This window comes from Somniosus microcephalus, chromosome 31 (assembly GCF_052327205.1).
Source record: "Somniosus microcephalus isolate GS21.2 chromosome 31, FLI_Smic_1.0, whole genome shotgun sequence".
NCBI classification, from domain to species: Eukaryota; Metazoa; Chordata; class Chondrichthyes; order Squaliformes; family Somniosidae; genus Somniosus; species Somniosus microcephalus.
Genome location: NC_141017.1, coordinates 35,413,778 through 35,427,652, shown reverse-complemented (window position 1 = coordinate 35,427,652; position 13,875 = coordinate 35,413,778). Strand labels below are relative to the sequence as shown.

Below are 13,875 nucleotides of genomic sequence, written 5' to 3'. Positions count from 1 at the left end.
TATTGTACTGTGTGAAGGACAGGGTTCACCGTCACCTTGAAATCCCCACAGATGCGAATCTTCCTTGGCTCTCCGGACTTATTGCTTAACGTTTTCTTCATGACAGGAACGATGGGTGTCGCCCACTCACTCCAGTCGACCTTAGACAACACGCCCGCCTTCTCCAGATTCTCCAGCTCTGCCTCGATGGCTGGACGAATTGCATATGGTACCGGTCTCGCTTTGAAAAACTTGGGAACTGCATTCTCTTCTATTTTTAACGAGGCGGTTACGCCTTTAAGCGTGCCCAGTTCTTGTTGAAATACCTCTTTGGCGTTAGCTAAGATTGTTGACAATCGTCCAGGAGTGACGTCTAAATCTTTTTTACCGTCCACCGTCATTGCATGAATGGAATGCCAATCTAAGTTTATCTTCCTGATCCATTCCCGTCCCAATAACGGTGGTCCACCATTTGGCAGTATGTAGAGATACAATTTCCGTATTTTCTTGCCATTGTATTCGACAGGCACCCTTATTTTTCCTCTGGGGTATACTTTTTGCCCCGTATACGTCGTCAAGACGATGGATGTCTCTCTCAAGGGTATGTGTGAAAATAGCCGCTCATAGTCTCGTCGATTCATGACGGTTAGCGCTGATCCTGTATCCAATTCCATTTTAACTTGGGACCCTGCTATCGTGAGGGTGACCCAAATGGTTCGGTGATCCTCTTTTGCGATTACATTGTGAAGTTTGAGACAGCTTAATCTCCTGTTCTCGGATTCACTATCGCTCATCTTTTGTACTTTCTTGTACGGTTCCTTAGTAGCCTTTTTGTTGTCGCTAGTCTTCTTCCCAGACCTACAAACTCGTGCAATGTGTCCAATCTTCCCGCATTGTCTGCATATTTTGTCTTTGGACCAGCAGTCCTTCTGGTCATGGTTAGTTCTGCTGCAGCTATAACATTTTGCAAATCCCCGTGTCATTTCGTGGGTGCCGTATTCCTGTGGTTTTTGTTGAATTTCTGCAGCTCCCCTGGCTGCTGCTTCATACGATACTGCCACGCTGAAAGCCTTATCTAGCGTCAGCTCTTTTTCTGCGAGTAACTTCTTCTGTGTTCCTTCACTCAGGAGTCCACAGACAAATTTGTCCCGTAGGGTATCTGCCAGTCCTGCTCCGAACTGGCAGTGCTTTGATAGCTTGCGTAGTTCCGTAAGATACTCAGCATTGCTCTCATCTTTGTGCTGAGTTCTCCTGTGGAATTTAAATCTTTCTGCTATCAACAGCGGTGCAGGGTTTAAGTGCTCCTGTAGAACAGCAACAATTTCGTTAAAACTCTTTGCCTTCGGTTTGGCTGGAGTAATCAGATCCCGCAATAGGCCGTACGTTCTAGCGCCCATTACTTTTAGCAATATTGATGCCTTTTTCCCCTCCGCTATTTCATTTGCCTCGAAATATACCTCGACTCTTTCCACATACGTGGTCCAGTCCTCTAATGTATTATCAAAAGCAGTGATACAGCCAGTCTTCGGCATCTTGCAAATCTAAAATGGCGCCTCCCGCGCTTTGCCTTCTTCTCCGATTTAACAAAATGGCGCCTCCCGCGCTTTTCCTTCTTCCCCGTTGTTGTTAGCGCTGCTTTCCACGGTTTCCTGCGCGTTAAATATTAATTCGTTTTCTTTTATTATCTTCCCGTTGTGGAGCGGACCCTCTGGGACACTTCCCTCCCTCTTCTGAGGTCCGAACGCTGCCCAGCTTCGAAACACCGCCCGCGCCCTGTATGCTCCACCCTCTCTCTCTCTCCTTGCTTCCCGACTCGCTGCCCGGCCCCGTTGCAGCCCAGGAAGGATCAGAGCACTACCTGCCACCAGCCCGATTAGCTGGGAAACCACGGACCGAGGAACCCAGCCTGGCTCTGGACAGTCTCTCCTGCAAGTTTTGAAATCGATGATTGACGGTCGACGCCCGTTTCTCGAGTTTCAATGGCCTATTTTTTTTTCTTTTTTCTTTTTTTTTCTTTCTTCTGGCTCCGACCTTCAACACGTCGTCGGAGCTGCTGCTGAGTTGCAGGTAAGTTCGTTTCTAACTCGTCGCCAGTGTTAAGTCCGTGAATGATTGAGACACGGACTAGCAGGAGAGAAACAAACAAGTCTTTACTGGTGAAAGGCATAAACGAAACGAACCAACAGAGGCTCTCTAGCGCCTTTTATACAGGAGTGGTCACTGCCGGTACTGCAGTCTGAGACCAGTTATTCTCTTAAAGGTACATACACAACACCCCCTAGTTCTGGACTCTCCAGCCAGGGGGAAACAATCTCTCAGCATTTACCCTGTCAATCCCCCCAGAATCTTGTATGTTTCAATGAGATCACCTCATTCTTCTAAACTCCAGAGAGTATCGGCCCAATCTACTCCATCTCTCTTCATGGGACAACCCTCTCATCCCAGGAATCAATCTAGTTCATGTATTATTTGAGCCAATCATCATGGTTTACCTGACATAGTTGTCTAGAAATCATAGCTTTTCTTTAGCAATACAAAGTGGATTCATTCAGAATTTATTAAGTTACAATACGAAGAGCTTTCCACATTCCATGGAGACTTTCCAAAGTCCCACAAGACATTTAATTCCATCGGTAGAAGTACAGAGTAATCTATCTCTCTACAACATACAGTGAAATAAAGGCTGAAACGCCTTAAAAATACGGCTGGTCACAGTTTAAGAAAATGGTTGCCTCAAAGTCTTTTGTTTTTGACATTCAGCTGCTGTTTATTTGATGACGGTTGTCATTTCGATCTGTCTTTCAGTCTCAGCGTTCAGAGCAGAAATGAAACAGGAGCTGTCCAAACTGTCCACCAATCAAGTTAACAGTAAGTGATTGAAATCATTTCTGTAAGTTGTGTTTTTTTGGTTAAGTCTTCCCTAGCTCTCCACCATTCTCTGGCCAAGTGGGGAGTGAGGACAGACCTTCTCTCCCTCAGCCTCTGTTCCCTCTCCGTCTCTCTAAGGAGGTCTCTGTTTCCGTTTCATGGTGCCTCCCTCCCACCCTAGCAACATAACCTTCTATTCCTTTCGCCCTCATGTGTTTAATTGAGCTTCGCCTTAAATACCATCTGTGCTATTCACCTCGACCACTCCCTGTGGCAGCGAGTTCCACATTCTCACCACTCTCTGGGTAAAGAAGTCTCTCCTGAATATCCTATTGGATTTATTAGTGACTGTCTTATATTGATGGCCTCCAGTTCTGGTCCCTCCCACAAGTGGAAACATTTTTTAAATTCATTACTCGGATGTGGGCGTCGCTGGCAAGGCCATCATTTATTGCCCATCCCTACTTGCCCTTGAGAAGGTGGTGGTGAGCCGCCTCCTTGAACCGCTGCAGTCAGTGTTCTGAGTGACTATCTTATATTGATGGCCCCTAGTTCTGGTCTCCCCCACAAGTAGAAACATCTTCTCTACGTCTACCCTATCAAACCCCTTCAGCTGGTCATTGATCATTATTGACTGTAGCTTTATCTCAATTATTTAGTGAATGGGGATGGTTTTTGATTGGTCATCTTTTAGTTAAGAACATAAGAACATATGAAATAAGAGCAGGAGTCGGCCATTCGGCCCCTCAAGCCTGCTCCGCCATTCAATAAGATCATGGCTGATCATCGACCTCAACTCCACTTTCCCGCCCGATCTCCATATCCCTTGATTCCCCTAGAGTCCAAAAATCTATCGATCTCAGCCTTGAATATACTCAACGACTGAGCATTCACAGCCCTCTGGGGCAGAGAATTCCAAAGATTCACCACCCTCTGAGTGAAGAAATTCCTCCTCATCTCAGTCTTAAATGGCCGACCCCTTATCCTGAGACTATGCCCCCTAGTTCTAGACTCTCCAGCCAGGGGAAACAATCTCTCAGCATCTACCCTGTCAATCCCCCTCAGAATCTTGTATGTTTCAATGAGATCACCTCTCATTCTTCTAAACTCCAGAGAGTATCGGCCCAATCTACTCAATCTCTCCTCATAGGACAACCCTCTCATCCCAGGAATCAATCTAGCTCATGTATTATTTGAGCCAATCACCATGGTTTACCTAACATAGTTGTCTAGAAATCATAGCTTTTCTTTCGCAATACAAAGTGGATTCATTCAGAATTTATTAAGTTACAATACGAAGAGCTTTTCACGTTCCATGGAGACTTTCCAAAGTCCCACAAGACATTTAATTCCATCGGTAGAAGTACAGTGTAATCTATCTCTCCACAACATACAGTGAAATAAAGGCTGAAACACCTTAAAAATACGGCTGGTCACAGTTTAAGAAAATGGTTGCCTCAAAGTCTTTTGTTTTTGACATTCAGCTGCTGTTTATTTGATGACGGTTGTCATTTCGATCTGTCTTTCAGTCTCAGCGTTCAGAGCAGAAATGAAACAGGAGCTGTCCAAACTGTCCACCAACCAAGTTAACAGTAAGTGATTGAAATCATTTCTGTAAGTTGTGTTTTTTTGGTTAAGTCTTCCCAAGCTCTCCACCATTCTCTGGCCAAGCGGGGTGTGAGGACAGACCTTCTCTCCCTCAGCCTCTGTTCCCTCTCCGTCTCTCTAAGGAGGTCTCTGTTTCCGTTTCATGGTGCCTCCCTCCCACCCTAGCAACATAACCTTCTATTCCTTTCGCCCTCATGCGTTTAATTGAGCTTCGCCTTAAATTCCATCTGTGCTATTCACCTCGACCACTCCCTGTGGCAGCGAGTTCCACATTCTCACCACTCTCTGGGTAAAGAAGTTTCTCCTGAATTCCCTATTGGATTTATTAGTGACTGTCTTATATTGATGGCCTCTAGCTCTGGTCCCTCCCACAAGTGGAAACATTTTTTAAATTCATTCCTGGGATGTGGGCGTCGCTGGCAAGGCCATCATTTATTGCCCATCCCTACTTGCCCTTGAGAAGGTGGTGGTGAGCCGCCTCCTTGAACCGCTGCTGTCCGTGTTCTCAGTGACTATCTTATATTTATGGCCCCTAGTTCTGGTCTCCCCCACAAGTAGAAACATCTTCTCTACGTCTACCCTATCAAACCCCTTCAGTTGGCTTTTGATCATTATTGACTGTAGCTTTATCTCAATTATTTAGTGAATGGGGATGGGTTTTGATTGGTCATTTTTTAGTTAAGAACATAAGAAATAAGTGCAGGAGTAGGGCATACGGTCGCTCGAGCCTGCTCCGCCATTTAATAAGATCATGGCTGATCATCGACCTCAACTCCACTTTCCCGCCCAATCTCCATATCCCTTGATTCCCCTAGAGTCCAAAAATCTATTGATCTCAGCCTTGAATATACTCAACGACTGAACATCCACAGCCCTCTGGGGCAGAGAATTCCAAAGATTCACAACCCTCTGAGTGATGAAATTCCTCCTCATCTCAGTCTTAAATGGCCGACCCCTTATCCTGAGACTGTGACCCCTAGTTCTAGACTCTCCAGCCAGGGGGAAACAACCTCTCAGCATCTACCCTGTCAATCCCCCTCAGAATCTTGTATGTTTCAATGAGATCACCTCTCATTCTTCTAAACTCCAGAGAGTATCGGCCCATTCTACACAATCTCTCCTCATAGGACAACCCTCTCATCCCAGGAATCAATCTAGTTCATGTATTATTTGAGCCAATCACCATGGTTTACCTAACATAGTTGTCTAGAAATCATAGCTTTTCTTTCGCAATACAAAGTGGATTCATTCAGAATTTATTAAATTACGATAAAAAGAGCTTTCCACATTCCATGGAGACTTTCCAAAGTCCCACAAGACATTTAATTCCATCGGTAGAAGTACAGAGTAATCTATCTCTCCACAACATACAGTGAAATAAAGGCTGAAACACCTTAAAAATACGGCTGGTCACAGTGTAAGAAAATGGTTGCCTCAAAGTCTTTTGTTTTTGACGTTCAGCTGCTGTTTATTTGATGACGGAGGTCATTTCGATCTGTCTTTCAGTCTCAGCGTTCAGAGCAGCATTGAAACAGGAGCTGTCCCAACTGTCCACCAATCAAGTTAACAGTAAGTGATTGAAATCATTTCTGTAAGTTGTGTTTTTGGTTAAGTCTCCCCAAGCTCTGGCCAAGCGGGGAGGGAGGACAGACCTTCTCTCCCTCAGCCTCTGTTCCCTCTCCGTCTCTCTAAGGAGGTCTCTGTCTCCGTTTCATGGTGCCTCCCTCTCAATGGACTGGCTCCGACACCGAATGGAGGAAACGCGGCAACCAATTGGTGCACAGCAGGAGCCCAGAAACAGCGATGAGATAAATGTTTGTTTTTTAGTGGTATTGGTTTAAGGATAAATGTTTGGCCAGTACACCCGGGGAGGGCTCCCCTGCTCTTTTTCGAATAGTGGCCGCGGGTCCTTTTACCCCTACCTGAGAGGGCAGACGGGGCCTCGGTTTAACGTCTCACCTGGAACACGGCACCTCTGGCAGTGCAGCACTCCCTCAGCCCTGGCACTAAGATGCAAATCCATGTACAGTAGTATGTTCACAGAGGATAACAATGTGTAAACTCATGTCACCTTTCAGCATTAAATCTCAGACAGAAAGACAGAGATGCGAAAGTGAACAGTAGCAATGATAAAGGTGACTCACAATCTCTTTCAATATTCATTATACACTTCAAGATTAATTCGCTTAATTTGACCATTTGGAATTATAGATGGCAAGGTGCAAGAATAGGATGTAATTTTACTGAAGGGTTCCACTTCAGTTATAAACCATGCAACTATTAGTTTTTTAAGCAGGCAGTGTTTCAACCTAGGTGTCAGAGTTGGACAAGAAAATCCACCATCTCCCACTGGTGTTGGAGGTTGTCCGGATTAACCAGTCAGATCGCCGGAGGGTGGGACTGATATCTCTAGTCAGATGAGGTATGTTGGGCAGTGGGACTGGCACCAATCAGATCTTGCTAGCTCCCATTGTCTGTTGTGTACAACCTTTGAGGTAGAAAAACGTTAAAATTGAGCTGTTGGTTTCTGAGAGTTCCAGCTGCACAGATTTGTTTATTTGCTGCTTGTCTCCAAAGAAGTTTTTCTTCTTCGGCAGCACCTCCCAAACCCGCGACCTCTTCCGCCTAGAAGGACAAGGGCAGCAGGCGCATGGGAACACCACCACCTCCAAGTTCCCCTCCAACTCACACACCATCCTAACTTGGAAGTATATCGGCCGATCCTTCATCGTCGCTGGGTCAAAATCCTGGAACTCCCTCCCTAACAGCACCGTGGGAGCACCTTCACCACACGGACTGCAGCGGTTCAAGAAGGCGGCTCACCACCACCTTCTCGAGGGCAACTAGGGACGGGCAATAAATGCCGGCCTTGCCAGCGATGCACACATCTCACGAATGAATAAGTAAAAATGACAAATACCAAAGAAGCTGCTGAAATGCAACCTGCACAAAGTTTCATCTTCCCTCAGAAGAAATATTCTGAGGCTTCCTTGACTGGGGTCTGACGTGAAAGTTTATTTCCTTCAATACTGGTTCCAAGTGGGGTTTTTTTTTTTGAAATGAGAGATGGTGTAAACATGTTATAAACCGCGGCGATTCCTTTGACTGCCTTTGGAGAATTGTCAAGGTTGATCAATAAAATAAGGAGTGAGGTGTGAGTGATGATTGCATCCGAAATAAAAGCTGATAAATCCTAAACATTTTTTTCGTCACTCTTCCTGAAAATGGTTGACTTAAAGGGGGAGAAATTCATTATCGCCCCGTTTTGGGGGGGAGTGGTAACTTTTGAAAGCTGGGAAACATAGCGCCAGGCACTAATGATTTCCAGCTTTCACGACATTGGAGTTTCGCTACAGGACGCTGGCCGGGGCGGGAGTGGTGCAGCGCTGCCGTGATCCGAGGCTCCTTCCCTCCCTTAAAGCGAAGGGGCCGTCGCTGGAGGCTCTGCACTGGGACCAGTGAGCTGGTTCCCTGACGGCGGCCGCATTTCGGCCTGACCAGCCCCGCGCTCTCCAGCAGAGCGCCGGGCCGATCGATCGCGGCCCAGGAGAATTGGAAGAAATTGCTCAAAATTTTTTTTAGAAATTTTGCTCCTTACCTCAGCAACCTCCCCTTGAACTCCCGCCCTCCCCCCCGACCCCCCGAAGCGCCCGGCCTCCCGAACAACGCCTCCTGCAGCTGTCGCTGTCGTCGCCCGGTGGTGCTGCAATGGGACGGAGCCGAAGTTCGGGTCCGGGGCGCTGCCGGGGCGATGCGCACACCCATGATGTCACCGTCTCCGGGCGCAGGAGATGGAGGCGCAAGGTTTTAGCACTGGCGCAAACCTGTTGGCCAAGTTAGTGGGAGTCGCTCATCTCGCCGTACCCGGGCGGCAAGTCATTAGCGCCTCGTTATCGCCCCCTCCCGGGGCCTTAACAGGAGGCGCTAACCCACCGAACTTCTCCCCCAAAATTCTTCTGTTTTTGACGTTCAGCTGCTGTTTTTTTGATGACAGCGGTCATTTCAATCTGTCTTTCAGTCTCAGCGTTAGGCACAGAAATGAAGCAGGAGCCGACCAAAGAACCGACCGCACCGACCAAGATTCAAGACACAAGTAAGTTACTGAAATCATTTCTGTAAGTTGCGGTTTTTTTTGGTTAAGTCTCCCCAAGCTCTCCGCCATTCTCTGGTCAAGCGGGGAGTGAGGACAGACCTGCTCTCCCTCAGCCTCTGTTCCCTCTCCGTCTCTCTAAGGAGGTCCCTGTCTCCGTTTCATGGTGCCTCCCTCCCAACGGGCTGGCTCTGACGCTGCATTCATCACGTGGAAACCAGGAGCCGAACACCTTCTTTGTAAATTCTACGACATATTGCTACTGAAAAGTTGTGTTTGTGGCCAGGTTGGTCTCAACAGATAATAGGAAGGAGACCAGTTCTGGGCACCAGGGTTTCAGGTCACGTTCTGTCCCTGCTCCCCTCCACGATCACCTCACCTCCTCCACCTTGAAAGGTGTTTGAGTATAAGCACTGATCTCATTGAATGGCGGAGCAGACTCAAGGGGATAAATGGCCTCTGTGGGACGTTTTGGACAAATGCGGGACAGGGGCTTGTCTGTCAGGGCGAGGCTGGCTCTGGACCCAAGTGCAGACAGACGAGGCGAGAAGCAGGTATGCAGTCTTAAATAAAAGTACTTTCGTAGAATCACACAGGTAAACAGTTACAAACATAGGAGCCCAAGACAAGCTACCACTAGGCAAACGGCTTGTCAAGACTGAGCACAGAGGGTAGAAACCACAGAACTTAAGTACAAGCAAAAACAGGTGAAACCAATAAACCAGATGAAATGCAGTTAAGTAATAAACACAGGAGAAACTAGTAACAATTAGCAAAGGGAAAACAACAAGCGAAGGTGCCATCTAGGGGTTACTGAGGGAACTAACTGGCACCCTCACAGGACCCCCTCCCCTAGGAACGGCTCCTGACATTCCTCCTGGATGATCAGGGTGGCGATGGCAAAAATCCCTGATGAGTTCAGGATCCAAAATGTCCCGGGCTGGAACCCAGGAACGCTCTTCAGGACCATAACCCTCCCAGTCGACCAGGTATTGAATGCTCCTCCTAACCCGGCGACTATCAAGGAGGCGACGGACAGTGTAGGCATGCTGACCGTCAATCATGCAGGGCGGGGGGGGAGGGCTGGAAGCAGGAACCAAGGGACTGGTAAGTACCGGCTTGAGGTGAGAGACATGAACCGTGGGATGTATCTTCATCGACCGAGGAAGGAGGAGCCGGTAGGCCACAGGGTTTACTTTTTCCAAAATCCTAAAAGGTCCGATGAACCCGGGAGCCAACTTGCGGGGCTCCACATGGAGCGAAAGATTCCGGGTAGACAGCCAGACCTTCTGTCCGGTCCGGAACCGAGGAGCTTGGCGATGGTGTCGGTCAGCCTGCACTTTCTGCCGAGAAGAAGCGAGCTGCAAGGCGGATCGGACCCTCCTCCAGGTACGGCGGCAGTGTTGGACGAACCCCTGGGCAGCCGGGACTCCTACCTCCCTCTCCTGTTCAGGGAAGAGTGGCGGTTGGAAGCCATATTGACATTAGAAAGGTGAGAGGCCAGTGGAGGAGCTCTGAAGGGTATTGTGCACGTACTCCGCCCAGACCAGATACTTGCTTCAGGTGGAAGGCTGGGAGGACACAAAGCTTCTTAGCACCCTCTCCAGATCTTGGTTGGTTCTCTCAGTCTGGCCGTTAGACTGTGGGTGGAACCCAGAGGAGAGACTGACGGAAGTGCCCAGGAGGGAACAAAAAGCCTTCCAGAACCTGGATGAGAACTGGGGACCACGGTCAGAGACGACATCCAGGGGCAAGCCATGGAGGCGGAAGACATGCTGGACAACCAGCTGGGCAGTCTTGCTGTCAGGGCGAGGCTGGTTCTGGACCCAAGTGCAGACAGATGAGGCGAGAAGCAGGTATGCAGTCTTAAATAAAAGTACTTTACTAGAATCACACAGGTCAACAGTTACAAACATAGGAGCTCAAGACAAGCTACCACTAGGCAAACGGCTTGTCAAGACTGAGCACAGAGGGAAGAAACCACAGAACTTAAATACAAGCAAAAACAGGTGAAACCAATAAACCTGATGAAAGGCAGTTAAGTAATAAACACAGGAGAAACTAGTAACAATTAGCAAAAGGAAAAAAACAAGTGAAGGTGCCATCTAGGGGTTACTGAGGGAACTAACCAGCACGCTCACACTTATCGTAACCTAAGGCTTCCGGTCTGCCCATCATTCCAGCCCGGAAAAGCCCAGTTAGAAGCAGCAGTGATTTATAAAGAGGATGAACACTTGGGAATTATTTTCTGTGCAAAACAACCCTGGAACTTTTGATTCTTCACACTTGATGTGATGCATCTGCTCACAATTTGGAGCCCACTGGAATTCTAAGTGTGAATCTCTCAGCATGTTTAGATTTTTGACATTTAATGTTTTTTTATTATTTGAGGAATTCAATTTAACTGCCTACATTCTACCCTCCGTATACTTGAGGTCATCCAAAACTCGGCTGCCCGTGTCCTAACTCGCACCAAGTCCCGTTATCCCATCACCCCCTGTACTCCCGGTCCGGCAACGTCACGATTTCAAAATTCTCATCCTTGTTTTTAAATCCCTCCACGGCCTTGCCCCTCCCTATCTCTGTAATCTTCTTCAGCCTCACAACCCCCCCCGAGATATCTGCGCTCCTCTAATTATGCCCACTTGAGCATCCCTGATTATAATCGCTCCACCATTGGCGGCCGTGCCTTCTGTTGCCTAGGCTTAAAGCTCCGGAATTCCCTCCATAAACCTCTCTGCCTCTCTTTCCTCCTTTAAGACGCTCCTTAAAACCAACCTCTTTGACCAAGCTTTTGGTCACCTGCCCTAATTTATCCCTATGTGGCTCGGTGTCAAATTTTTGTCTTACAATGCACCTGTGCAGCGCCTTGTGACATTTTACTACGTTAAAGGCGCTATATAAATACAAGTTGTTGTTGTTGTTGATGATAGATGGCCTTCATCTGCCTGTCAACCTATTTCATTTGCGTTATTTATAGCCACGCTTTCCCTTCTGGAAATAATTTGGAATCGCCTTCTTGTTTCAACAGCATCAGACGTTAATCCCAACACACCGGTACCAACAGAGGCATCTTCAGCAATCAAACAAAGTGGTAAGTCATTCCCGTGGTGATATTCCCACTCCCGAACCTATCACTCCCTCCCTTCCACCGGCTCAGTGGGTCGCACTCTCGCCCCCGAGTCAGATTGTATGGTTCAAGTCCCACAAAAATCTAGGCTGACACTTCAAGTGTGGTACTGAGGGAGTGCCGCACTGTCGGAGGGGCAGTACTGAGGGAGCGCCGCACTGTCGGAGGGGCAGTACTGAGGGAGCGCCGCACTGTCGGAGGGGCAGTACTGAGGGAGCGCCGCACTGTCGGAGGGGCAGTACTAAGGGAGCGCCGCACTGTCAGAGGGGCAGTACTGAGGGAGCCCTGCACTGTCGGAGGGGCAGTACTGAGGGAGCGCCGCACTGTCGGAGGGGCAGTACTGAGGGAGCGCCGCACTGTCGGAGGGGCAGTACTGAGGGAACGCTACACTGTCGGAGGGGCAGTACTGAGGGAATGCCGCACTGTCGGAGGGGCAGTACTGAGGGAATGTCGCACTGTCACAGGGGCAGTACTGAGGGAATGCCGCACTGTCGGAGGGGCAGTACTGAGGGAACGTCGCACTGTTGGAGGGGCAGTACTGAGGGAGCGCTGCACTGTCGGAGGGGCAGTACTGAGGGAGCGCCGCACTGTCGGAGGGGCAGTACTGAGGGAACGTCGCACTGTTGGAGGGGCAGTACTGAGGGAGCGCTGCACTGTCGGAGGGGCAGTACTGAGGGAACATCGCACTGTTGGAGGGGCAGCACTGAGGGAGCGCTGCACTGTTGGAGGGGCTGTCTTTCAGATGAGATGTTAAACCGAGGCATCGTCTGCTCTCTCAGTTGGATATAAAAGATCCCATGGTGTATTTGAAGAAGAGCAGGGGAGTTCTCCCTGGAATCTTGGCCAATATTGATCCCTTGATCAACGGAACAGATTATCTGATCGTTACCTCATTGCTGTTTGTGCTGAAATTGTCTGCCTCATTTCATACATTACAACAGTGACCAATGCTCCCTTTGAGCTGCGTGGTGGTGCTGCGCTCTACAGCTCCCTCGCTGCCGGCTCACCGGCTTCGAAATAGGAAAATGCGCGCAGGCACGGTATTGTGAATGGGCCACGCAGACCCTTAAAGGAGCCGTGCAGCCCAAGAAAAATTAAAGGGACAACTGACAGTGACTACACTTCAATAGAACTTCATTGGCTATAACATTGGCTATAAAGCGCTTTGGGACGTCCTGAGGTGGTGAAAGGTGCTGTATGTAATGCAAATTCTTTCTTTACTTTTTACCCTATGTCTGGAATGTAAACATGGCAACCTAGACTTGGATTCCAACCCTCTATTGGCTCTCTTACTCAGCGTTTCTTTAATTGAGGTCCTTATTCGGCTGCCCGTGTTCTAACTCGCACCAAGTCCCGTTCGCCCATTTCAAATCCCTCCATGGCCTCGCCCCTCCCTATCTCTGTAACCTCCTCCAGCCCCACAACCCCCCGAGATATCTGCGCTCCTCTAATTCTGCCCTCTTGAGCATCCCTGATTATAATCACTCAACCATTGGTGGCCGTGCCTTCAGCTGCCTGGGCCCTAAGCTCCAGAATTCCCTCGCTAAACCTCTCCACCTCTCTCTCCTCCTTTAAGATGCTCCTTAAAACCCACCTCTGTGACCAAGCTTTTGGTCACCTGCCCTAATATCTCATGTGGCTCGGTGTCAAATTTTTGTCTTATAATACTCCTGTGAAGCACCTTGGGACGTTTTACTACATTAAAGGCGCTATATAAATAAAAGTTGTTGTTGTTGTTGATGATCAATAGCCTTCATCTGCCTGTCAACCTATTTCATTTGTGAAAATTATTGCTACGCTTTTCCTTCTGGAAATAATTTGGAATCGCCTTTTTGTTTCAACAGTATCAGAAGTTAATCCCAAAACACCGGCACCAACAGAGGCATCTTCAGCAATGAAACAAAGCGGTAAGTCATTCCCGTGGTGATATTCCCACTCCCGAACCTATCACTCCCTCCCTTCCACCGGCTCAGTGGGTTGCACTCTCGCCCCTGAGCCAGATTGTGTGGTTCAAATCCCACAAAAATCTAGGCTGACACTCCCAGTGTAGCACTGAAGGAGTGCCGCACTGTCGGAGGGGCAGTACTGAGGGAGCGCCACACTGTCGGAGGGGCAGTACTGAGGGAGCGCCGCACTGTCGGAGGGGCAGTACTGAGGGAGCGCCGCACTGTCGGAGGGGCAGTACTGAGGGAGCGCCGCA

General features: G+C 48.6%; 1 protein-coding gene and 1 long non-coding RNA gene across 2 annotated transcripts in view; both read left to right on the top strand.

The window, feature by feature from the left end:
• Positions 1-13,875, top strand: part of LOC147097731 (uncharacterized) — a 43,193-nt gene that overhangs the window by 17,861 nt on the left and 11,457 nt on the right. Inside the window, exons 4-5 of the mRNA XM_085971427.1 lie at positions 2,785-2,847; positions 8,474-8,548. Coding sequence (XP_085827553.1) covers positions 2,785-2,847; positions 8,474-8,548 — 138 coding nt within the window. The remainder of the gene's footprint in view (positions 1-2,784; positions 2,848-8,473; positions 8,549-13,875) is intronic.
• Positions 4,375-7,641, top strand: LOC147097732 (uncharacterized). The gene is made up of 3 exons (XR_015074332.1): positions 4,375-4,439; positions 5,962-6,024; positions 7,053-7,641. It is a non-coding gene; the product is annotated as an uncharacterized LOC147097732 (long non-coding RNA).